Raw genomic sequence first — 25,659 nt, forward strand, 5'->3', positions numbered from 1 at the left:
ACGGCAACCGGGCCTTGTGTAGCCGAACCTCACAATGGGTTCTGTCTGGGCGGCTCCCATCCCTACCTCTGCGCTCACCTGGCCGCGTGCTCGAGCTGGGCGGACCTCGGGTCCATGGACACACAAATCCCCTTTTCTGCAGACCCGCGCGCCTGCTCGCCTGCTCTGCCCAAAGGTATACCATTCACGGCTGGGCGCCCAAGCCGTGCTCTGGTAGCCCGAGGTCGCGGCTGGGGCCTGCTCCAGGCGGCAGAGAACAAGATCTGGGGCCGCCGGGCGCCCCCGCAGGCCGAGCAGCGACGGTGCCCGGACCTCCGTGGCCTCTGATTACCTTCAGGACTGAGAGGTGAGCTTGGCACGTTGGTCCCTGCCACGTAGCTTTCCCTTGAGATTACGTCTTATCCATTCTCCCCTTAGGATTCTTCTGAGACTTAGAAAGGGACAGTGAAGAACCCCCCAAATATAAACCGTGGCTTGTGGGTGTGTTGAAACCCACAGAAGTTTGATTATTCATAGTGAGCCTGTATTGAGGGATTTTGCTAAGTATTTTACAAGGATTAGCTCATTTTCTCTTTACACAGCTTCATGAAGTGGGTACTATTGTTATCCCCATTTCACAGATGAAGAGACTGAGGCACAAACTACAAAGGTTACTGTCCAGGTTTGTCCAACCAGTTTGTATAATGATGCAGAAGGAGGGAGGATCACAACAGATTTCCTCATCTCCAATCCAGTACTCTTTCCACTCTTCCAAGCATGTCTCCCTCCGTTCCTTTTTCTAAGAAACCACCCTTGTTTCACAAACTCCTGTAAGAAGTTGATGAGCTCCATGGATCAGTCCCCACAGAGTTTGGAAAATGCACCTGGACAGCGCTCTTCCTCACAGACTTTCATATATTAATAATTTCACACATAGTATTCAGACCCAAACATGGACCTCAAGTCAAGAAATACTGTTCTTTTTCACTATCTTTTGAGACTGTCCGTAGAGTTGGTTAGATTGGGGGGTATGCCAAGGTGCCCCAGGGCCACACTGAGGTAAAGTATAAATGTTGAGGTGTGTGTATATGTGGTGACCCTCCTGAGGATCAGAGATGCTACACAATTTATGAGGAAATCAGCACTAAAGGGCAGGACTTCTGTTATTTCCTCCAGTGGGGTGAGGTTCTTGGTCAGTCTTGGCATTTGGTCCTGAAGGACACCACACAGGGCACTCCTCTCTCCCCAGAACTTTAGCTGGGAGGGATGCAAACCGCAGAACTGGCCCATGGACTGCTGAGTTCACCATTGTAACTTGATTATAAAATGCCGCATAACGCTAATTCTTTGTTTAGGATGTGTGCTCTGAGTCAACAATAAAATCACTGATTTGGAAATCTTTGTCCACACAAGTATGGTGGCATCGATTCAGTACAATTAGTAAGCTAATTGGGAACATTTTATTCTATTCCATGTAGGATGTACATACATGGGTAGGCAGTATGATGGCACTGCCCCTAACCAGAATTTGGCTGATAATTATAATAATAAAACCAGCCATAAACAGCAGCTAAAATAAATGTCACTAAGTATGCAACCAAGGCCAAGTGAATGACTTCTGAGGCAGTTCAGGACTTATTGGGAGCCTATTTATACACATGGTTCTCACAAGCTGCGTTATCTGGTTGCCTAGTCCACCACACATTGTAAACACAGTAGAGGGTAAGAGAGAGAAGGAGCTACAGAGAAGAGGACATTGAAGCCACAAGCCATGTGACAGTTGATGTCCCAGGAGCAGAGGAGGAAGCACGAAGAATAAGCAGCAGGCAGAAAAGTGGGGATAAAGGAAGGGCAAGACAACAGTGTGCATTTGATGGTGGTGGTCACTCTTCCCACTTGAAACTCTCTCCTCCTTGCTGTGAACCAGTCTCAGGCTGCCCTGGAACTACCGACAGCCTCATAACTCCCCATAGACCAGGCTCAGATCTCTCTCCTGAGTTATGTATCCTATTGCCCTGTGGACTCTAATTCAGCATGCCCACAGCTTGACCAGCTACACTGTCTGACCAATCTGAACTGCCTCCTGAGCTCCCCATCTCAGACACAGGGAGCCAATTGCTCAAGCCAGAAATCTAGGAATCTTCTTTGATTCCTTCCACTCCTCAGTATTATATATAACTCTTGGTCCTCATTTATGCGCAAACATTTATTGAATGCCTCATATGAGTCAGTTCTGGGTGATGGAGAAATAATGGTCACTATAATATATAGCTTCTGTTCCATGAAGACTATATACTAGCGGGGAAGATACATGAATTGAATATACATATATCTACATATCTCTAAAAATGTTATACAAGGTCAGGCAATTAAGTTTGCAAACTCATCCTAGAAAAAATGTTACATACCTCATTACGTTCCTGAATATCATAACGTTCACCTTTGAAGTATTTCCCTTGGGAAGCTATGCACCAATGTCAGCGCCTAGTCCACCCTTCAGAGCAATTTTGGAACTTGTTTCTGGAATGGCCATCAGAGCTATCATTGTATTACTCTTGATGTCCTGAATGTCATCAAAATGTCTTCCTTTCAATGTTTCCTTTATCTTCGGGTAAAGAAAGGAGTCATTGGGGGCCAGATCAGGAGAGTAGGGAGGGTGTTCCAATACAGTTATTTGTTTACTGGCTAAAAACTCCCTCACAGACAGTGCCGTGTATTGTGATACAAGAGTCATGAAGTGTTGGCGAAAAGTTCAGGACATCTAACTTTTTCATGCAGCCTTTTCAGCACTTCCAAATAGTAAACTTGGTTAACTGTTTATCCAATTGGTACAAATTCATAATGAATAATCCCTCTGATATATATATATATATATATATATATATATATATATATATATATATATAAAAGGTTAGCAACAGCATTGCAACAAGTTTGTGAACTTAATTGTCAGACCCATATAGAGAAATGTTTCATTTTAATTATGAAGAAAATAAAACAAAGCAATGAGGTAACATGGTGGCATCAGTTTGAATGGTGAGAAATACTGACCAGCAGAAATTCTAAGCAAAGATCACTCACTCTAGCCTGAGGGAACAAGAAGTTCCAGAGGCAGGAATGAGCTTTTGTTCCATAAACAGAAAGAAAGCCAGTGTGGTTGGTGATTACTAAATCAAGATTGAAGTGAGGTCTGAAGGGCAGGGGTAGGGAGCTGAAGGTACTTAATGGGGAAGGGATCAAACCCTCATGAAGTGTTTGGATTTATTCTGATTATAATGGAAAGATATTGAGGTGCTTTTAAAAGTTGGTCTGGAGATAATGTTCTGGCAAGCGGGTAATGTTGTATATCTTGATAGGAGATTGGGTTACATAAATGTATACTTTTGTCAAAACTCATGGAATGGTACACTAAATACTTATACATTTTATTATATATTCAAAAGATCAAAAAGTAAAAAAGCTGTAAACAAATATTGAACTCCAGTTAAGGACATGTATGCTGGAATATGTCTACAATTCACTTTGAAATAGATCAACAAATATGATGGATTAATGGATAGATGGATGGGTAGGTATGTAATAAAGCAAGGCAAGCATTAATGGTAGGATCTCAGTGGTGAACATACAATTTTTTATGTTTAAAAATAGTTATACTAAAATGTTAGGGTGGAAGCTTGTCTGATCTTATCTACATTTTAAAGAGATTTTTCTGAGGCTGAAGAGAGAATGGGCAATAGAGGGCTGTTGTGGAAGTTGTGGGACAAATTCGAAGGCTGTGGCACTGATTTGGCCTAGGAGAGTACCACTGATGAAGTGATGTCAGGATCTGGTCTGAAGGTAGAGTTGAAGGAATTTGCTGATGGATTTAAAGAGTAGGGGATCTGTGAGTGAAAGAATGAGAGTAGCTCCTATTTATTTTAATCTGAGTAGGTGGATGGATGGTGATGCCATTATTGGAAATAGACTGGAGAAGATCAGGGTGCTATCAAGAGTTCTGCTCTGGACATGTTATATTTTAGATGCCTGTTAGATGTCAAAGCGAGAATGAAGAGTCGACAGGTAGATACATAAACTGTGGAGCTCTGTGGGGAGTCGGAGATGGCTGTATAAATTTGAGAGTGTCCAATCAGAAGCTGCAAGTGGGGATGATGGTCATGAGATGGGAGGAGATCACAGGGGAGTGTGTGAGAATAGAGAGGGGTCCTGAGGGTCTAGCCCTGGGCACTCCAATGATTAGACTCTAGCAGAAGAGGGGGAACCAGCAAAGGAGACTAAGGAGTGGGTGGTGAGGTAGGAGGGAAACAGGTAATGCAGATGTTATGGTTGCCTAGAGAGACACAGTTAAAGAAGGAGCAAGTAGTCAACAGTGCAACTCACTGCCATAGGGAATGTAGGTGAGGGAGCAAGTTTGTGGTGGGGAAAAGATGGTGCAGTTTCAGATTTTGTAGTAAGATGGAATCTTTCCGTTGCAAATGACAGAAACTCAGCTAACTAGCTTCTGGCAAAATAAGGTTGGGGGAAAGGATTTTCTTAACTCAGGCAACCCTGAATATTTAAGTGGTAGATGACTTCTATCAAAACTGAGTCCTGAGTGCAACTGCTACCATCAATCTGTGTGTCTAACACATGCTCTCTCTGTGACAGTCGTCATGGCTGCCTGCAGCCCTGGTCCCACACCCTACTGCTGAACAACTTCAGCAGAAAGAGCAGTCTTTCCATACATTTCTGGCAGAAGGGATTCATAGGATGCTGATTGGCTGATGTCTTTTCTGAGCATACACTTGAGACATTCATTGCATCTGGGGACAGTGTCCATTCACACAGACTAAGCCTAGGTCTCGGACCCATTCCTATCACAGGAGATGGAATGAACAGCCCTATCCAAAGGTCAGGGGTAGAAGCTTGTCTGATCTTACCTGATCTACATTTTTAAAAGATTTTTCTGGAGACCAAATAGAGAGGTTGGACTACCGGGGGCTGTTGTGAAAGCAGTGAGACAAATTAGAGACTGTGATAATGATTTTTCCTAGGATAATACCACTGTACTATCTGGAATAGATTCTTGATATGATGTTTTTTGTGTTTTTTTCCCCAGAAAAAAATGACGAAAAGCAAGCTGGGTACACCTAGCCTTGCCCACTACTCAATTCAAATGATTGTTTTTCCGTAAATAATAAAAGTAGATAAAATTACATGTTAAAATACTTATCACAATGTAATAGATTATTTATGAAAACTTACAGTTGTCTCTCAACCATTTGCCTACCTCATTCTTACATAAGATGACACAGGAATTGCCCATTTCTCTTTGGTATCTCACAGAGCCTAGTAGATTCCTGTTTAGAATGAGCACCTGAAATGTTACACATTCTTCATAACATTTTTTAACTAATAATACCTGTATGGTCTCCATGCTGTGGGGGACATGCTGGTACAGAACCATATAGTGGGGAGCTCAAATCCTTACCATGGCAATTTAGTTAGCCTAACCTTCATAGGTAAGTGGGAAGGCTATTTTGAGGAGCGAAGATTCAATGAGATAACAAGAAACTGCATAGTAATGCTAGTATTCGTTATGATGGAAGATTTGTTTTGACATATTTTAACTTTATGTTAGCTGAGTATTTTTGTATTTATATGTAATTTCTACTTTCATGAAATCAGTTGCAATAAGTTAAGGTAATCACATTTCATAAGACACAGCCTCTCTTCTTAGGGAAGGAAGGCTTCAAATATTATTATTTAATCAAAATAAAGGTGACAAAATTAACTTTGAGTTACATGTTTTTGTTTTCTGTTGTGTGTTTTTTTTTTCTGCTATAGTTTTTGTGTTCGTCCAGAAAAGGGTTTTCAAGAAGCTGGTCAAGCATGGCGTTAGCAGATAAGAGACTTGAGAACTTGCAGATCTACAAAGTCCTTCAGTGTGTTCGGAACAAAGACAAGAAGCAGATAGAGAAGCTGACCAGGCTCGGATACCCTGAACTAATCAACTTCACAGATCCTGTGCATGGGCACAGTGCTCTGCACTTAGCCTCGGTGTCCAATGACATTGATATGGTGAACTTTCTCCTCAACCTTGGAGCACACCCAGATGTGCAAGACAAGATGGGCTGTACTCCCGCAATGCGGGCTGCAGAACTGGGCCACGAGTTGTCCATGGAAATATTGGCCAAGGCAAAGGCAGATATGACCATAGTTGATAATGAAGGAAAAGGTAAGGCTCCCAAAATGCTATCGAGCACATGCAGTTCTTTAGGTAGCCAAAACCCAACAAAATGGCTTTTGGGCTTTCCAACTTTAGAAGTGACTCTCTCCTGGACCTAAGAACTCCAACTCCCCATAATTTGAAAACAGTATAGGTATATCTTAGGGAAACCAGTTCTGAGAGTTTTTTCATTTAGAAAGAAACTTAGAATTAGATTAATCTGTTTGGTGGTTTTCCTAAAGGTGGAGAATTTTCAACATGACATACGTTGATATTATTGTAATTATAATCATCCATTATAAAATATAAAATCTTGTTCAGAATGAAAGATGAGGGAGAACATTTCTTACCCTTTTTTACATTTTAGAACCTTGCATACTACTTGACTTAGGACTCCAAAGGGATTTTGTCCCCTCCCAATAGTAATCTGATGTAGGAAGGAGTTACATTTGTGAATTTGAAGGGCTAAGGTTGATTCTGGCATAAACTCCAACTTTCTAGGGTCATTTTAAATAATTTGGAAGTATGCCTTGAAACTTGAGACGTGGCATTCCCATGTTATTCAGGTGAGACAGCCCCACTCTCCCATCTTGTTCCCCTCCCTAATCTCATCCCAAGACCATGGTCTGGGAGCTCCTTGCCCAAACAACTTGAGGTTCTGGCAGGAGTTGTCACAGCCTCATGAAAATCACTAAGAAAATTACCACCAGACTTAATATAAATTGGTAGATTTCATCAGTTGTCCAAAGAGTTGCTTCAACTACAAGGCCATAACATCAGCCTCACAGTAGAAAACTGAATCCAATTTTATAGTGTTAATGTTTCCTGACAGAAACAAAACCTGCTTTTGTAACTCTCTCTAAGCTGGCCATTTGATAAGTGACTTGCTTAAAACAGAGTAGAGGACAGACAAAAGGAAAAATGATTTAATTACTTAATGGCACCATGTAACAAAATAAACTTCAGGAAAAGATGGCGTCCTCCAAATTCAACAGGTCAGCCACAGTGCCTGGGAAAAGTGAATTTTGTAACCTGATGCCGAAGCCAGAGGACCACGATGAATCAGAACTTCTCACTGTTCCTGATGGTTGGAAGGAACCAGGTTTTTCCACAGAGGGCAATCCTAGAAGACCCTTGGAGGAGAGCAGTTTTGCAACTTTGTTCCCAGAATATAGAGACGCTTACTTGAAAGAGTGCTGGCCATTGGTACAGAAAGCCTTGAATGAACATCATGCAACCTTGGACCTGACTGTTTGTAAAACAAAGAAGACTTTTAATCCATATATCATCGTTAGGGCCAGAGACCTAATAAAATTATTAGCAAGGAGTGTTTCATTTGAACAGGCAGTATGGATTTTTCAGGATGATGTTGCATGTGACATCATTAAAGTAGGTTCTTTAGTAAAAAATAAAGGAAGATTTGTAAAAAGAAGACAACGTCTTATTGGTCCCAAAGGATCTACATTGAAGGCATTGGAACTCTTAAACTGTTACATTATGGTTCAGGGAAACACGCTTTCAGCCTTTGGACCTTTTAGTGGCTTAAAAGAGGTTTGAAAAGTAGTCCTAGATACTATGAAGAATATTCATCCAATTTGTAATATAAAAATCTTAATGATTAAATGAGAGTTGACAAAAGTTTCTGAATTAAGATCACAAAGTTGGGAAAGATTTTTGCCACAGTTCAAGCACAAAAATGTGAATAAACACAAGGAACCAAAGGAAAAAAACTGTTAAGAAAGAGTATATACCATTCCCACCACCACAGCCAGAAAGTAAGATTGATAAAGAATTGGCTAGTGGTGAACACTTCTTGAAGGCAAGTCAAAAGAAGCGACAGAAAATGGAAGCAATAAAGGCTAAACAAACAGAAGCTTTCAATAAGAGACAAGAGGCAAGAAACAAAGCTTTTATTTCACCTAAAGAAAAACCCAATTGTGACACCTAAGGAAGCATCTACTGAAACTAAAATTGATGTGGCTGCCATCAAGGAAAACGTTAAGAAAACAAAGAATGAGAAACTGGGAGCCCTTCCAGCTGAAGAAACTAAGCTTAAAATGGAAGTAGATGAGAAGAAAACAAAGTAACATGCAAAAAAAAAAGCAAACCCTGAACTAGAACTTATTAAGATATCTCCTTTTGTAAAGGATTTTGAGATATTAGGGCTTTAGTTGCCTTATGTGTAAGAAGTAATACTCTCATTACTCTTTTCTGAGTTTGTTTTGTTCTTGATAACAGTGCTTATATATACTTCTGTTCTTTATAAATATACATTATTGTATTCTCAAAAAAATAAAAAATAATAAAAAAATAAACTGCAGGTACATGTAAGGTTGAAATGTGTTTTAAAATGTCATATCCTGAAACAAACATCCAAAAAAAAACAGAAGCCTCTCAAAGATCTATAGAACATCATTTCCCAAAGTGTGTTCCATGAACCACTGAATCACTAGGATGTTGATAAGTGATACGTGGTTCCACTGTCAAATTCATTAGAGAAACATTGGATAAAACAAATTTAACATGCTGATTTCACATTTGTCAGACAGACTAAAGATGGTAACATGTTTCATCTTTATTTCACTATGAAACAGTTTTTCCTTATGACATATACCTCAAGTTTTGTGGAATATACTTTGGGAAATACTGTAATAGAGAACAGTTTACCTTCTTGAGTTTGCAACAGAGCTATAAATCACAAAACAGTTCGAGAAATTTTATAGCATAAACACCTAAAATTCTAAAGTTAAAACTAAACAATCAAGGTAAAATTAGAAACAAGGTCAAGTGAATATTTGTAGCAAACATGACAGCCATGTGGCAAATATCTAAGCTCATTCAAATTAATATTAAACTTGTCAAGGTTCTGGAAGATGAGTATGTGAGAAAACAATATGACGAATCACATAGGAAGAATTAAAAATATAAAATGCAATTTGAAGCAAATACAAAACCTTATTTCCCACAATACCTGGGTAGTACTGCCCCATACAGCCTTGATTCTACACAGCCTATTGCACCGAGTGCCTGGTTTGTCTTCCCGACATCAGTGAACCTAGCTCACCTCGCGCAAACTGTTTCGCTTATTCCACAGAAGTCTCTTTTCCACTAACATCCTATTTTCTAGGTGTTGATGTTTGATTCACTGCACATTGTTTCTAAAGGCTAAGCAAACCTTTAAATGGTTAAAGTACCAGATCTTTAGAAGGATGTGGGACATACTGTGGCCTACACTGTATACTTTCTCTTAGAATTGTTTTGCAGAATGTGAAGAACATAAAGCTCCAAGCCAGTAAACTCTTTCCTGCATGTTGTTCTATGGAATTAGTGTCAGGAATTAGTCTCTTTAAAGGTTAAGCTACAATAGTTCCTTCTAGCACCTGTTCCCTTGCTTCTCCCTTATAGGAAGGCATACCCAGTCCTAAATGCAGTATGCTAGTTCTACCATATACATTGTCCCCTTTTTCGCTTCAGTTTTGGAATGTTGATTCATATTCTTTGCACCTTAACATCAGCCCAGGTACACTTTAACTATGAGTTGCACATGCCATCGTTATAAAATATCCATTTTATAAGTACCTTAGGGTCTTTTGTAATGATTTCAAGCTCATCTGGTATTTTCTATGTTCTTTTCTCGTAGTTGTGTTGTTTGGTCCACTCTTGCCTGCTATGACTTGCTTTGTCTTTGATTTTCTATTTTCAACCATGTCCTTGACCATCTTTCTATTTTTAACTATTCTGAGTAACCCTGTTTTAGATATATCTGTTTATATGAAATATATTTATATTTTAATTTTCATACAAATCGTGTTTATTTTAATGGTAGAGTTTATCCAATTTATATTTATCTGGATACCCCATAGGTTTGGCCTCCGAACTTGCATCTATCTTTTATTATGAGGGCACAATATATATACATATGTATATGTATATATATATATAATTTTTCTGTATAGTCCATATATTTTTTATTTTATTTTTCTGTGTGTTTTCCTTCTAGTTGTATTTCCTAAAGTTAGTGGTTTTTTAAAAAAACTTATTTTTGTTGTTAGATTATTTTATTATTTATTTTATTGAGGCATTATTGACATATAACATTATATTAGTTTCAGGTGTACAACATAATGGTTTTATATTTGTACATATTGTGAAATGATCACCACAATAAGTCTAGTTAACATCTGTCACCATGCCTAGTTACAGTATTTTTTTCTTGTAATGAGAACTGTTTTTAGTTCTTTTAATGGTTAACTTGATAGCTTTTCATATACATGATAGCTTCTCATATACATGATAACTCAATAAACCGTTTATTGAATTAGCACCTTACATGGTATTCATTGATAATTTACTATAAAAGATAAGATTAGTAAAATAATTCTTCCTCTCACCTTTTTTACCTCCCTTCCAACACCCAATTTTAGTAAATTATAATCATCTTGATTCTTTCTATGATTATTTTTATACCTTTAAATAATAAATATCTGTCACTTAACTTTACTTCTTTATCTGCTTTAAGTAATATATCCATCTCCAGCAGTAAAAAATGGGAAAATCAAATGCTTATGCTATCTCTCCTTTCTCCAAATTTTTGTTAAATTACATTATTTCTAAATTATTATGAATTACAATATTCTTTTCTATATCTAGAATTCCTAAGATGATTTAACTTTGGTTCTGTGGTTGAAGGGATTCAGCATCTTTCATCAATCTTTTAGTTGCATATTCTCTATTGATCTCCTGGTAGACTCATTTTTTTGTCATCAAGTAGTTAAGCTCCTTTGGGCTTATATTCTCTGACTTTTTGTGTCCTTGAACTTAACATGTCCACTGCTTTTATATATGAACAACAGCTTGATAGGTATAAAAATTCCCTATATTCTTTTCCAAGTGGCACTATAGAGATCCTTTAGTTGTTTTTCAGCATTGAATGTTGCTGTGGTAAAGTATTGAGGCCATCTTGACTCTTCTTTTTTATAGATGACTTTAATTTTTATCTTGATGCTCCAGGACACTTTTCTTTTCTTTTCTTTTTTCACCTAGCTTTACATAGGCATGTCTTGTTGATTGTTCTTAATCAGTTTTTCCTGAGTCCCAATATACTCTTTTAATCTTCAGATTCAGATTTCTTTTATCATATTTTTGCATATTTTTCCAATTTTTGAACACCAATTACATACATGTTATTGAACACCAATTACATACATGTTAAATATTCTTTGCCTCTCTAGACCATTTAAATTCTTTGATCATCTCAATTACAGTTTTCTTAGTTCTTTCAAGTTTTTCTTCCATGTTCGTAACCATGGTTTTGGCAGTGTCTCCTCTCCTATTTTCTGCTTCCAATTCAACTTTTCTTTTTAAAAAAATTTTATTGGGGAATATCGGGGAACAGTGTGCTTTTCCAGGGCCCATCAGCTCCAAGTCATTGTCCTTTAATCTAGTTGTGGGGGGCGCAGCTCAGCTCCAAGTCCAGTTGCCATTGTTGAATCTTAGTTGCAGGGGGTGCAGCCCACCATCCCTTGTGAGAGTCGAACCAGCAACCTTGTGGTTGAGAGGACAAGCTCTAACCAACAGAGCCATCCAGGCGCCCAGAAGCTCAGCGGCAGCTCAGCTGCAGCTTATTGTCTTCATTCTTGTTGGGAGGGTGCAGCTTACTGGCCCATGTGAGAATCAAACCAGCAGCCCCGTTGCCCAGAGCTCACGCTCCAACCAATTGAGCCACCCATCCGCCCTCAACTTTTATTTCTTTATTGGTTTTATTTTTCTCTACCTTTTCTTTCCCAAGTTTCATCTTTTCCTTCTATTTATCTTACATTGTCCAAACAGTCCTTCTTTTAGATCTTGATCTATCTTTGCACTGTTGTTATAGAAAAAGTTACACTTCATTTCTTTGCTCTCATGGAAATGGTTCAGTCAATACTTCTCACGTGGTTTTCCTAGTATATACGTTTTGCCTGTCTTATATTATCAGGTTCCTTTACTTTCTTTCAATTTTTTCCCCCTAGATCACGCTATTTCCTGTTTGAATGAAGCCTCTTTTTAGAGTGAGGTCATTACATAGTCTGGAGGTTGACTTTTGTTTACCTGACTCTGATCAAAACTCTGCCCCAGGATTATAACAATATCCCTGATCTGTAGTACATTTTTGACATGAATTATATTCAGAGTCTGTATGTCATAGGTCCTGGGTGTGGGGATTGAGCATTTTCCTCTTTTCAGTGGAACAAAATGATTTGTCAAAATGTCAGAGCCTTTGCTATCTACTTTTTCTTCTCATTGCTACTGTATTGTCAGCCTGCTTCTTATAAACATGGGCAGTCTACACATTTCATCACTTAGTACCATCTCTTTTGCCACTCTGCAGTTTCAGAAGGACCCACCAGTAGCCCTCTGGAATCCATAGCCCTGCATATTCCAAGAAGACACACGTAGGGTATAGACTGCAAGATGTCAAATACTCACTGTTGATGGGGGCTTGACATATCAGCACTCAGATTCTTCCCTAAAGCAGGTCCTGTCACAGTCGGTTGTGACTGTTTTCTAACTATTAGAGGTCTAGTTTCTTTTTTTGTTTTTGTTTCTCTGTCTTGGTGTTTCAGTTGGTTTCAGAGAGAAAACAAAGCCAGATATGCCTTTGCTCTACCACTTTCAACTAGCTAATTATGGATTTTAAAATTATTCTTTTTTCCTTCTTATCTGATTCAAATGCTCAAGCCCCTATTAAGTATTAAGTACTCTTTGGGATTCTATTTTTCTACAGGTATTTTGTTTTACTGCATTTTACCTACTAAGCGGCATTATCGCTGTGCATTGATTGCCCTGGAATATGGTGCAGATGTCAACAATTCTACCTATGAAGGAAAGCCAATATTCTTTAAAGCTTGCGAAGAAGCACATGATATTAAAGATGTGTGCCTGACACTTTTGGAAAAAGGAGCCAATCCAAATGCTATCAACTCAGTATGACTATTCCTGTGATTATAAATATTCATTTTTTTCAATTATAGAGTTTTAGTGTAATTTTTGCATTTAAATGTGTTAAAATTATCCTATTAGCTTATAGGCTGTTCATTTCTATTCAAAATGCTTTAAGATGATATGCTCTCATTATATTGCCATGATTCTACAGTCTGTTTCCTAATTACGTTTGGAAAATTGGTATTTATTTTACATAATGTTAAAAGATCGTTATAGAAAATAGACAAAATTTCACTGATGCCTAATAAAAATGTATCTTTTTGGAAAGAAAATATGTAGTTCTGCTGTTTCCCTGATTCATTTTGCTCCCTCTCTTTATTTGGCAAATTTTATTAAGTTTTCTTTTAATTGTAATTTTGAGACAATAAAAATAGATTTTCTTCTTATTAGAAAACACCTATAACCTAATTTTAGCATACATTTTACCTTTTTTTCCTCCCTTTTTGCTCTACTTTCTTTGCAAGAAATGTGCTTTTTAGCATGATTTTCTCACAGGGATATCTGGTATGACCTTGAGTGTGATTTTAGAATTCTGCATTTTGGAGATTGACCCACTGTACTGGCTTCATTTTTCCTATTTGTTGCATGAAGCTAATAAAAATGTAGAGAACTAACCATGTCAGTGTGAATCTAAGGCCAAAATTTAGATCGTATTTATACCAAATCTGACATTTACACATGACAAGTATAAACAGCGTTTGATCTATTTCATGTCCAGTCCACAGGTCGCACGGTTCTAATGGAAGCATCAAGAGAAGGAGTGTTAGAACTAGTTCGAGGGATATTGGAAAGAGGAGGTGAAGTGAATGCATTTGATAATGACAGACATCATGCTGCACACTTTGCTGCCAGAGGAGGCTTTTTTGATGTAATAATGTGCTCTTTGCTTTAAAATCTGTTGCTAAAAATTTTTTCTCCTTTTGCTCAAAAATTTTAAATATTATGTAGGTTACATTAAGACAATTTTTTTCTGAGTTACCATCTTGATTTCCTTAAGTAATTCTAAAACAGGTTTTATACCAAATATTAGTTTTAAAAAACATTTTCATTCTTTATTCAATTTTATCTGCTTACTAATATATATATTTAATAATGGTTTATTTCTGTGTTCTTAACCATGACAATTTAAAAGTTTTGCCAACTGGGACTATTATATTTTATGTCTCTATTACATATTAGAATCTTCAAAATATGGTATGATCTAATTGTGGGGAGAACAATGACAACATACCATGTTTCCCCAAAAATAAGACCTAGCCGGACAATCAGCTCTATTGCATCTTTTGGAGCAAAAATTAATATAAGACCCGGTCTTATTTTACTATAATATAAGAACAGTTCTTTAATATAATATAATTAATATAATATAATATAATATAATATAATATAATATAATATAATATAATATAATATAATATAATATAATACCGGATCTTATATTAACTTTTGCTCCAAAAGACGCATTCTAGCTGATTGTCCGGCTAGGTCTTATTTTCGGGGAAACGGTATTCTTATCTCCTTGATGTTTGTGTTCATCTAATAACTCATCTCAATTTTAAACTGTAAGTATTCTGATTATCTGGACATATCAGCCAAGAGGTTACCTCATAGTTACAGTGACATTGCAGAAACAAAATAGGAACCAATGCTGTCCAATTTTTAAAACTTCTGAATTTCATCTGAAAGTACTGAATTTTCTCTGAGTTTTAACATAGTTATCCTTATTTTTGTCATTGGGTCTCGTCCCTGCAATAAAAATATACATCATAATAGAAGTTACATTTGATGAAGAAAGTGTGCTCCTCTGATGACGTTTACCATAGTCTGATGCTTTCTAAAATTGCCTAGGTTTACCAAAGTGGTAATGCCCAGCTGAATATAGAGTTTCCTATATTCTAGATCAAAATTTTTCTATAGAACTTTTGGCAATGATGAAAATGTTCTATATCTCTGCTGTGCAATTCACTAGCCATATATGGCTTTTGAGTACTTTAAATATGGCTAGTGAAACTTAGGAACTGTGTTTTTAAGATTTCTATTTAATTCATTTCAATTTAATTTTAAATAGCCACACATGTAGTCTTCATTCAGTAAATGTACATTCCTATTCCACATACAACATCCACTATTTATTTTGCAGATATTGAAGCTTCTTTTTGTCTACAGTGGAGACATGGGGCTGATTGCAATGAATGGGAATACACCACTTCATTATGCTGCCATGGGTGGTTTTGCAGATTGCTGTAAATATATAGCTCAGCGAGGTAAAATTTTATTCTTAAAGTATTTATGATTTACCCATATTATAGATAAGCAGAAAATTTGGGTCTGTCACTTGTCAGTTGCTTATATTTTCAGTAGCCCGACTCATATAATGTAGAAAGAAAATTGAAATGTTTTTCTTACTCTATTTTCTGTTAAATCATGAATATTTTTAGGTTATTGTTAAAAATCTATAGAGAAATGGTCATAAGTCAACAAATTATTATAAAGTGTTTATAGTTATTAACTTCTTTTTTTTAGAAAAATGTGAACATGAATCTAAACAAGGATAACACAAGGAAACCATGTCTTTTAGTGTTAATTCTTAATTATTTTACCTTTAAAAAATATCCTATTGTGTCAAGTGCAAAGATAACTCTTCTGGATAATTTGAAATTATGGGGGAAATATTTTGGGGAGAAACATGAAATAAAATTAAAACTTTCATGGAAAATTTGAAATGTAAGTAATATTATTTTAGATTATTCTGCAGCTTTTAAGTAACTATTAATTTAGGAATATAAACTATGTTATGTATAGCTTAATGTATTCCTTAAAATGATAGTATTAGCTAATTAAGTTTAAAGAAATGGATCAATTTAGTGTTAATTACATGCTAATTAAATGTACATGAAAAGTTTTTAACTGTGTTAGAGATGGGACTGCATTCTGCTGAACTTTATGGTAGTAGGGTTGTTTGTTTGTTTTTTCCAGTTTATGAGAAATAGGCAAAAACTTAAAGTCTAGTGACTCTATAATAGAGCAGAGAAAGTGCTTTTGTTTTTCTGTCTTCTGTACAGGCACAGGATTGTAGAAGTCACCCAGACTTAGAGATCCTATACTGTAATCACTAATATTATAAATAAGATTTATGTGCCTGCATAACTAATAGTGTAATAACTGATCCACTTTTACTTTTTATAAACTTATACAAAACTCATACTCTTTCCCCATCCTTCAAAATAATAAACATTTTTAACAAATAAAGGAAAACATTATCAAATGCAATTTTTGCCCTCATAAACCATCTCATTAATCTTTTCAAATCTGTCACTATCAGCAGTTTATTGTGACATTTCATTTTTTAATATTGTATATTTCTAAAAACTAAAGATCTGCCCAGATTGTGACAAACCTTTTCATCTTTAACATGTCAACTGCTTTCTTACTGGGACCAATATCACCAGACATATACTCTATTATTTATGTACTCCTGGGATAAAGTTACAGAAAGGAAACAGAAGCAAAGGGCCAGAGCTTGGGCCATGCCAAAGGCCTTACCCAGTCATACAGAAAAGATTTATCTTCCTGGCAGAACCATAAGACTAGACTGGTTTTAAAAGAAATGTCCAAAAGTGTTCTGAGTTCTAGAGCATGTTTGGAAGTATAACCACGTCACCCATCCTATGTTGGTGACCCACTTCCATAGCAGCAGTGTAAAATCTTAGATCTAAGTCAATTAGAGCAGTAAAAATACCATTAGCAATGAAATGCTTACTTCCGAGTAAATTGTGGGTTTACTGTCTTCTATACTTAAATGTAAAGGCTGAATGATTTTCCCACATTAAACTATCATCCTCAGTGTATCCCTCTTTTGCCCCGGTCCTGTCGCTGGAGCAATTTATAAGTCCCTGTAAGCAGTGTGAGTGCCATGTCCAGGGGTGCAGGGAGGGGAGTTTGGAGTAGTTCTGAAGCACCCACCTCCTGGAGAGTTCTTCTCATAGGCCTATGGCTGCTGGTGTTCTACAGCACCAGCCCCTAAAACTGAGTATCTTGATCACAGAGGAATATAAATCACAAAGGGAATGAATAGATCTTTTATTTACTAATCATAAAGGAGATAAAAAGTCTTCAATGCCTTCAGATCTTAAAGCTGGGATGTTGGAGTCTTTTATTCACATAGATGAGTTTCTAAGTAGGAGTAAACTGGGAGCAGAAGAGGGCAAGTTAAAGCAGGTTTAATAATCCTTTGATCCATAGTGCTGGGGTGAGTATAGGGAGATGGTAGATAAACCCCAGACACCCTGAATAAGCAAAAAAAGCCCAGTAAAAACAGCTTACTTGGAATTCTATGGAATTATTATGCTATGGAATTATACTATCGAGACCCCTTTCAAATAAGTCACTGTTCTTGGAACTGTCCAATATAAAAATTTTAGAATCTTTATTGTCCAAATACTGTTTTTATATCACTAATAAATTAATCAGTCAGTATAAAATTTTAATTTTTGACAATTCTAAAGCAAGTATTAATCTTGAAAAGCACTGGTGATTAATTTGTTTTTTGACAAGGAATAAAACTATAAACTGTTGGAGGGACATGTTTTTTTTTTTTACATGCAGTTGCCTATACATTTTGGTTGCTAGAAATACTGATTAGGTAACATTTTGTTTTGATTATGTGATGTTGACAAAGCAATAGACGCGTCTTCTAGATTCAAAATACTAGAAAGAGCTTCTTCATACCGTGTTTCTCTGAAAATAAGACCTAACAGGGAAATAAGCCCTAGTATGATTTTTCAGGAGGACATCCCTTGAACATAAGCCCTAATGTGTCTTTTGGAGCAAAAATTAATATAAGACCCGGTCTTATTTTCGGGGAAACATGGTAGTCTGACATTTAAACATGTAATGTATTTTTAATGTCTCAAGACACTTACTATAGATAGCATAGCCTTCATGGTAGCAGGAAGTAGACTCCTTTGTGCATTCAGAAAAGTGTATTTATTTGGAGAATAGTTATATGTAATGTTGGTCTCATAATTTTACATAAGGAACCAAAAAGGAAAATGAATTTTAATATGTAACTTAGACAAATATAATACTGGAATCCTTTCAGATTTGATGAACAAATTCCTGTTAGGTTGTTCACATGACCTTACCACAAAACAGCAGATCAATATAAATGACATTAGTTTCATGGAGAATACAGATAAAATATAGTTTAAGGTTGTACACAGATTTATAGTCATAATCATTCAAAAAGAAGCAGGTGTTGTTCAGCATTCTGAGCTCCCAAGGCCCTATGTAAGCTGTCTGAATCCAAGTGCTTTCCAAATTCATGTCACCCTTACTCTTTTCCTGCTATGGCATAAAGTTTCCTAGCAAGTATCCCAAAATGGTATTTGTTTTAAATATCTATAGGGGTTGATGTCCTAATCATTTGGGGGCAGATATTGTAAATTGGAAACGTATCTCTCACAGAATTCACCAAAGTGAAGCACAGAAAAAAAAAATCATAGCTTCATAGCTTAATTTTCTAATTACAATAGCTAAATGTGCTCATCTCTATATATGAATAATTTGGGGAAAAACTTTTAACCAATAACTGGAAGTTGGATGAATGTCATGTGTAGAATCATGCAGATGCCTCGGCACCATTCATAATAATGATGCTTCACGATTTAGGATGTGACCTGAAATGGAAGAATTTAGATCATAAAACACCCAAGGCTCTGGCTAAGGAAGGAGGCTTCAAAGCTGCAAGCAAGGAAATACAGCGGGCGGAGCGAATCGCTAATAAACTGGCCAAGCCTGGAGCCAAAAATCCTAATCCACTCTGGGCCCTTCGACTTCACGATTGGTCAGTAGTAAATGAGACTTTCCTTCGGGAAGCCTTTTCGTTTGTGGACAGGGGTGATGGGACAGTCAGCAAGGATGATTTTGTGATGACGCTGGAGGAGAAGCAAGAATTGGTCGACTCGCAACAGCTGTTTTACATAGCTCAACTTCATGAAAAATTCCGGGGAGGAGGGGTCAACATTAATGATTTCTTTAAGGGAACCAGATACCTAAGCAAATCTTATGTCTTGGGATCTTATGGGCCTAAGAAAAAGAAAACAGGGATGGCCAAAAAGGCAAAGAAAGGCAAGTTTGTTTTACCCCTCCCAATCTGCATCATCCCTGACGATGCATTTCCACGCCGGAGTAATGGTGGGCCACCATATTACATGATTGAAACCTACAAGAATGTAACTGATTGCAATCGGTTTAATCAGGATCATCCTCCAGAACACCCCATTCAGGATGACTCTGCGTGGTACATTGACGATCCCGGGACGGTGTTTTCAAATATTAATTTTGTCACCAAGGCGGGAGACCTGGCATCTCTGAAAAAGGCGTTTGAATCAGGGATTCCTGTGGATATGAAGGATAATTATTACAAAACACCACTAATGACTGCTTGTGCAAATGGAAACCTAGATGTGGTCAAGTTTCTTCTTGAAAAAGGGTATGTTTTTGGTTGGGTGAGGTTTAAATTTTTATGAGTCTTCATATTTCAAGGAAGTGAAAGTTAAGATACATTCAAGTTTCAAATTTTAGTAGCACAAACATAGTGCTTCACTCCTGAAGTCTAGATTACAGGTAGATCTTATATGGGGAACCAGGCTAATGGGAACATAGAAATGTATGTACACGAAGATGGGTTGCCAATAACAACTATGCACAAAGTGAAGGCCAAGAAGTTTTCACTGTGGGGTTAGAAGAAGCCTTCTGATTGGGTATCACTGGCCTCCCAAGAGAATTTAATCTGGTCTCAGAGCTTTACCTATTTGGTGTGGAGTCACTTTCCATTTCATTTTAAATAAAAAACTATTTCATTGTGATAAGAACAAATTATGTGAGATCTAGACTCTTAACAAATTTTAAGTGCCCAGTACAGTTTTATTAACTATAATCACAATATTGTATAGCAGATCTCTAGAACATACACACTTTACATGGAATTGCTTTTTAATCTCTCTCTCTCTCTCTCTCTCTCTCTCCCAACAAATTCCAACCCAACAAGTGGGATATATTGCTATCATGGCTAAGTAAGGAACATGTCTGATTCCCTCCTCTAGAGAGAGCAGTCTTTTCTTTGGTTCATTTGTCAATATCTTTAAAATATCAAAGCATGACATTTTCATTTAACTTTTTAATCTAAAGCAACTACTCAGGTTTAATTCCTTCTTTTACCATAGCTTAATTACCTGGAGTAGGTTTCTTAAGGCTTTTTGTGCCTCAGTTTTCTCAGTTTTATACTGGGGCTATAATGGGAATCAACTCACAGAATTTGTTGAAGATTAAATTACTTAAAATATGGAAAACACTTAGTCGCATAGTAATTGCATACTTGACAAAAGGTATTATTATTGTTGTTATTAATATAAATGTTTAATGTCCAATAAAGATTCAAATTTGTATATTGTCAAGAGGGAGTATAAAGCAACGCATGAGAATTTGAACTTTTGGACAGTGAATCTTTAAAAACGATTAAAATTTTAAATAATACATTATAATGCTTAGAATTTTAATAAAAGTCATAGTATGCAGAGAAAGTAGATACAAAATGGAATAATACAACTTTTTTTATTTCCTCTCAGCTTTTATCTTCATTGTATTCAGTTTTATTATTTTTCTTTATTTTAACCTTTGCAAAAATTATAACCCCTAGGATTTTCAGTGCCTTTTAAAAATTAAACAAAATATACATATACACAAAGACTGTCAGATAATGCAGAATACTTGTCAAGAAACATATGATAGAGCTTTACTCAGAGCTTCCTTTTATAATTTGAACAATTTGATAAAACTGTGGAATCTTAACTTAGCATTTTTAGCCTCCAGTGTTTGGAACAACCCATATTTTCAGCTTGTGCATCTATCTTATTTTGTAGGGCTAACGTAAACGCAACAGACAATTTTCTGTGGACTCCACTTCATTTTGCATGCCATGCAGGCCAACAAGACATTGTTGAGCTTCTTGTTAAATCTGGAGCCATGATAGATGCAGTTTCAATCACCAACTCAACTCCTTTAAGTAGAGCCATTGAGAGCTGTAGACTGGATACTGTCAAATACCTACTTGATATTGGTGCTAAATTCCAGCTGGAAAATAGAAAAGGTATGTGTTTATATTATCAACAGTTAGGGTTAGAAAAGGAGAATTTATATTCAATTCCAAACCCCTTTTGATTCTATTCTTGTAACACCATATTTTCTACGAGTTACTCATGCAAACACAAGCCTGAGTTAAATGCTATGGAATTTTGTCTCATACTTGCTACCTCACAAGTCATTGGTGTTAAAGGGCCAATTCTTTATGTTTGTAATCTTTCATGGACTGATACTTTTACAAACTACAATAAAAAATGATTTACTAGAACAATGAAGTGGGGAAAAAAACACTACAAAATACAAGCCCAAACTTTTTTTATGATTAGATTCAAATGACAGAAAATTCTTCTATCAGATTACTATAAAAATTTCTAAACATTTACTCTCAATTCCTGTGGTTATTTCATGGTGGCCCAGTAACCACTACGTAGTTTGTGGACTTGAACCAGTGTACAGATCATACCTGGGGCTATTACAGCGTTTTAATTGTCAGTTCCTAATAATTGGCATAGTTTAAAGCCTCTGTAGGTTTAGATTCCTTCTAAAGCTGGATAAAAGCATTTCTGAATTGAGGCTCTCCAGGAAGTAAATGGAAAGGCCTACCTTATATCATAAATATAACAAGTGAAGAATAAAAAATCATTTGAATAAATATTTGAGCTCCTTGCTTGGAGGTATCATTTTCTTATAGTGGAACCCATTGCTTCCTTTTGATCTGAGATCATTAAACCTCTGGCTGCTTCAGGCTTCCTCTGAGCCACAGGTAGTATTGTGGTAAGCCTCCTGGAGCTATTATAGGTGTCATAATACCCAGCCACCTTCATAGCATGTTTGTGACCATCTGTTTCCCTATTCCTTTTAGAATATACCTCCTTATATGAAATTATAAGATTTTAGAGCTGGTCTACCTTCAAGAATATCTGATCTAGCTCTGTGACCTTACACATACTATTTGCTTTAGTAACCACACTTACTACCACATACTTAGGGTTGATGTGCTGAGATTTTTCTACACAATTTATTATTAATCTGTTTACTATATAACTCTGAATTTATATAACTCTATTTTAAACAGGACACACTGCCATGGATATTGCAAAGGCATATGCTGATTATAGAATAATTGGTTTGATTAAAGAAAAGCTAGATAACTTGCCAAAATCTGAAAACCAAAAACTGAAAGGCAAGCCACCTCCTAAAATGAAGACTGAAGTCCTTGAAATTAAGAAAGAGGAGGTAAGAAAAGCAATTGACTACCCATTAGTAACTGGAACGCCTTAAAAACTTGTTGGGGGGTGGGGCAGTGACACTATTTACATATTGTTACACAACATGGACCAAATAATAGGCAATCCATATTTTCAGCACCATTATGCAATACTTTTAAAGAAATATCTAGCAAGAAATTTCCCATTACTAAAAAGTACTCATTGCAAACAGAACCCACACATAAACCAAACTGGTTCAGTCAAATACAATTAGAATGTTGAAAACAGAACTGGTATTGGATATATATTAATATATTTGTATATGTATGTATGTATTATATGTATATTTGGTCCTGAATTATAGATTTAATGAGATGGCCCAAAAGGGAAGGAGGGTGACCCTTATGAGGAATGAAGTAAAACATGATTTTTCTTCATTTTGGTCTTATAATCTTTCATTAATCACCTTACCACTCTCCCCAACCTCCCACCCCCACCAAGGAATTTTAATGACTACCACTGAACTCTGGGATACAGGGCCTCTTGTGACTTGGGTATCATGCAACATGACTCTAAAAGGTTTAAGGCACCAAATTAACTGTTCCTGATAATCTGGAGTGGTATGGGTACCTCTAAACTATAAGGAGAAGGTTGAGGTTGTTGCCTGTGGGGATTTCCAAGACATCAAGGCTTTATCATTTGCAGGGACACTCTAAGTGCGTGTCTAGGCTAAAAGGTTCTTTTAAAGAAGCAGAAGGATCCCTGGAGATTCTTGGCAGACATAGGTCAGGGGATGAAACTTAAGAAAGAAAAGCTTTAATGTTATCAAATGGCAATGGTTGGAGAAATGTAGGTGGTAGGAAGTGGATAGGGTAAAGGGATCGTAGCAGATAGTAGAGAATAACAAACATGGAGGACAAAAGTAAGGATGGCCAGAGGTGAAGGAGGATCTATCAGCTAAAGTTCCTACTACGTGCGCCATTATCATTTTAGTAGGAATACAACCTTCTGATTAATGAATGGCCACAGGTCAAGGATGGATATCTTGAAGACTTATGAGATCTGTCACTGATACTACTAGTTAAGTAGAGTTAAACAAAGCAAAGTAATCTTTTTCCACCCAAGGTTATAATAATATTCTATTTCATTTCAAATTATAATTTATATGGTAGCATTTTTAGTTTTTAGTTTTCTGGCTTCAGAGTAAGATGGAGAACACCAAATAATATGAGAAAGTGTATATAGGTTTATGCAACTAATAGTTTTGGTTTTCTTTTAAATCTTGTTTCCAGGAACCACTTTTATCCATTTATAGTGTACCAACCATATTGGAAGAAAAGAAAATACATGAGGATAATGTGGTTTATCTCAATTCATTGATTACCAGTGGTTATACCAAGAAAGTGGATATCACATTTATTCCACGGAGGGTAAGTACTTTGGAAAGATCTTCATAATGTGGTGTAAACTCATAATGTCACTTTTCAAATGCTTTTTATGCAGAGCACCCAAACAAATATCCAGAGTTTATCTTTCATTGTTGCTATATAAAGGTGTCCTTTTGCCAACTTGTGCTACTTCTGATTCAGTAAGTCCAACTTCTTTAGCTCCCAATATCTGGTTCCCTCTATTATTATTTCTGTATTGACATTTTCATTTTCTGTGAAAGATTGACGTCTTCTTTGGTCAATGCCATTCCCTATAGCCATTTAGTCACCAGATTCTACAGATACCTTTTCTTGGTGCTTCTCAGATCCAACCCTTCTTCTTTGTACTCACTACTATCATTTCACCTGGCAGTTTCATACTAATTAAAACTGAATTTATTCAGTAGCTTCCTAAAACATCTACAATTAAAAAGAGAGTAAGAGTAGTCTTGCTAATGCCCATCAAACCATGCTGAAAAACAGACAACCAGCTCCCTCTGCCTTCTACTATGAAAGTAATTTTGACTTCCCCATAAGACATAAAGGTAGTAAACCCAAATGGTCTTCTGATTCCATTGCGTCCTTGTTTTGACATCCTAAAAATGAAGAGTGGTGGAGCCAGAGGTCATCATAGAGGAAACTGAAAAGCATTTCAGTAGTCCAAATAGTCACCTTCAGAAACAGTGATGCCCGTGTAACCACTGATGTCATGTAAGAGGGAAAAACAAGTTAAAATAGACTTAGAAGTAAATTTGGTAGTTTTAAATGAATCGTATTAAAAATCATCTAGATACTAGCACGTTTATTCGCCATCATACTCATACCTGCTCTGGATGTGGTTGTGTATTTAAGGTCTGGAGTCCTGAAGCCACAACAGCGGAGCTCATCAGGAAGAGGGAGCTGCGGAGGGAGCGGTTCACGTACGAGGTGGACTTTGACGACTTCATGATGCCCTTTCAGAAGAACATCACAGAGAAAGCTCAAGCATTGGAGGCTGCCTTCCACGCCTAAATCACACTTGCTTCTTGGAGTAAACATTGCGAGGCCCAGGGATCAAACTTTAGAGAAAGTAAATACTTCTGTCAAAGCCAAAGCAATTCACAAATTAAGGATTTGTAACCAAACTTTTGTTTTTGCTCTAAGAACTATAAATATTCTGAGCTGTCTGAAGAAGGTGTGTTTTATTTTTCAATGAATGACATTTCATTCTTGGTAAATCTCTCAATCTTCTTTAAAACTGTAGTAGAATAAATGTCATTTTTGTTATAACCACTATTGTCAAAAAACTTAACAGATGTACACCATTATGTTTGCGAAAGATACAGAGGGTGCCCCCCAAAAAAAATGTATACAAATTTTAAGAAAGGAAAAAACTATATTAAAATTGTAATACTCAACACATACCGATAACAAAAGATGAATACAAGTCATGAATATACATTTTTTTGGCACCCCCAGTATAATTCTAGTGGAAATTGATGTAAAAAGTTTATTAGGAAAGAAAAAGAGTTTTTAAACCATTCAGGAAAGAGTTTGTTTCTCACACACCATCATAAGTGATGTGTGTTGAGTTAAACAAAATTTGACACCTCTAGCACACTGTCATCACTCTATCCATTTCTCCTCTGCTTTGGGAGTATAGCATCCTCAGGCCTAGATGCTGGAAGTCTTCCTCTGACACTTAAACTTGTACAGTCAGGCTGAAGTATGTGAGAAT

At 36.6% G+C, this 25,659-nt stretch overlaps 1 protein-coding gene, 1 long non-coding RNA gene and 1 pseudogene across 2 annotated transcripts in view; 2 read left to right on the forward strand and 1 right to left on the reverse strand.

Moving 5' to 3' along the window:
* On the forward strand, positions 1-24,953 carry ANKEF1 (ankyrin repeat and EF-hand domain containing 1). The gene is made up of 10 exons (XM_019734890.3): positions 1-346; positions 5,803-6,193; positions 12,948-13,147; positions 13,884-14,033; positions 15,306-15,429; positions 18,836-19,658; positions 21,088-21,314; positions 22,383-22,543; positions 23,808-23,945; positions 24,795-24,953. The coding sequence occupies exons 2-10, from the start codon at positions 5,848-5,850 to the stop codon at positions 24,951-24,953; spliced, it is 2,328 nt and encodes a 775-aa protein (XP_019590449.3). The 5' UTR covers positions 1-346; positions 5,803-5,847.
* On the forward strand, positions 6,183-8,573 carry LOC109449020 (KRR1 small subunit processome component homolog pseudogene; annotated as a pseudogene).
* LOC141568291 (uncharacterized) overlaps positions 21,171-25,659 on the reverse strand; it is a 153,611-nt gene continuing 149,122 nt past the window's right edge. The window contains exons 3-4 of the long non-coding RNA XR_012491410.2: positions 24,767-25,000; positions 21,171-21,298 (exon numbers count right to left, since the gene is read on the reverse strand). This is a non-coding gene — a long non-coding RNA (uncharacterized LOC141568291). The remainder of the gene's footprint in view (positions 21,299-24,766; positions 25,001-25,659) is intronic.

This window comes from Rhinolophus sinicus, chromosome 13, assembly GCF_057876585.1.
Source record: "Rhinolophus sinicus isolate RSI-liver-muscle chromosome 13, RSI-T2T, whole genome shotgun sequence".
Lineage (NCBI taxonomy): Eukaryota > Metazoa > Chordata > Mammalia > Chiroptera > Rhinolophidae > Rhinolophus > Rhinolophus sinicus.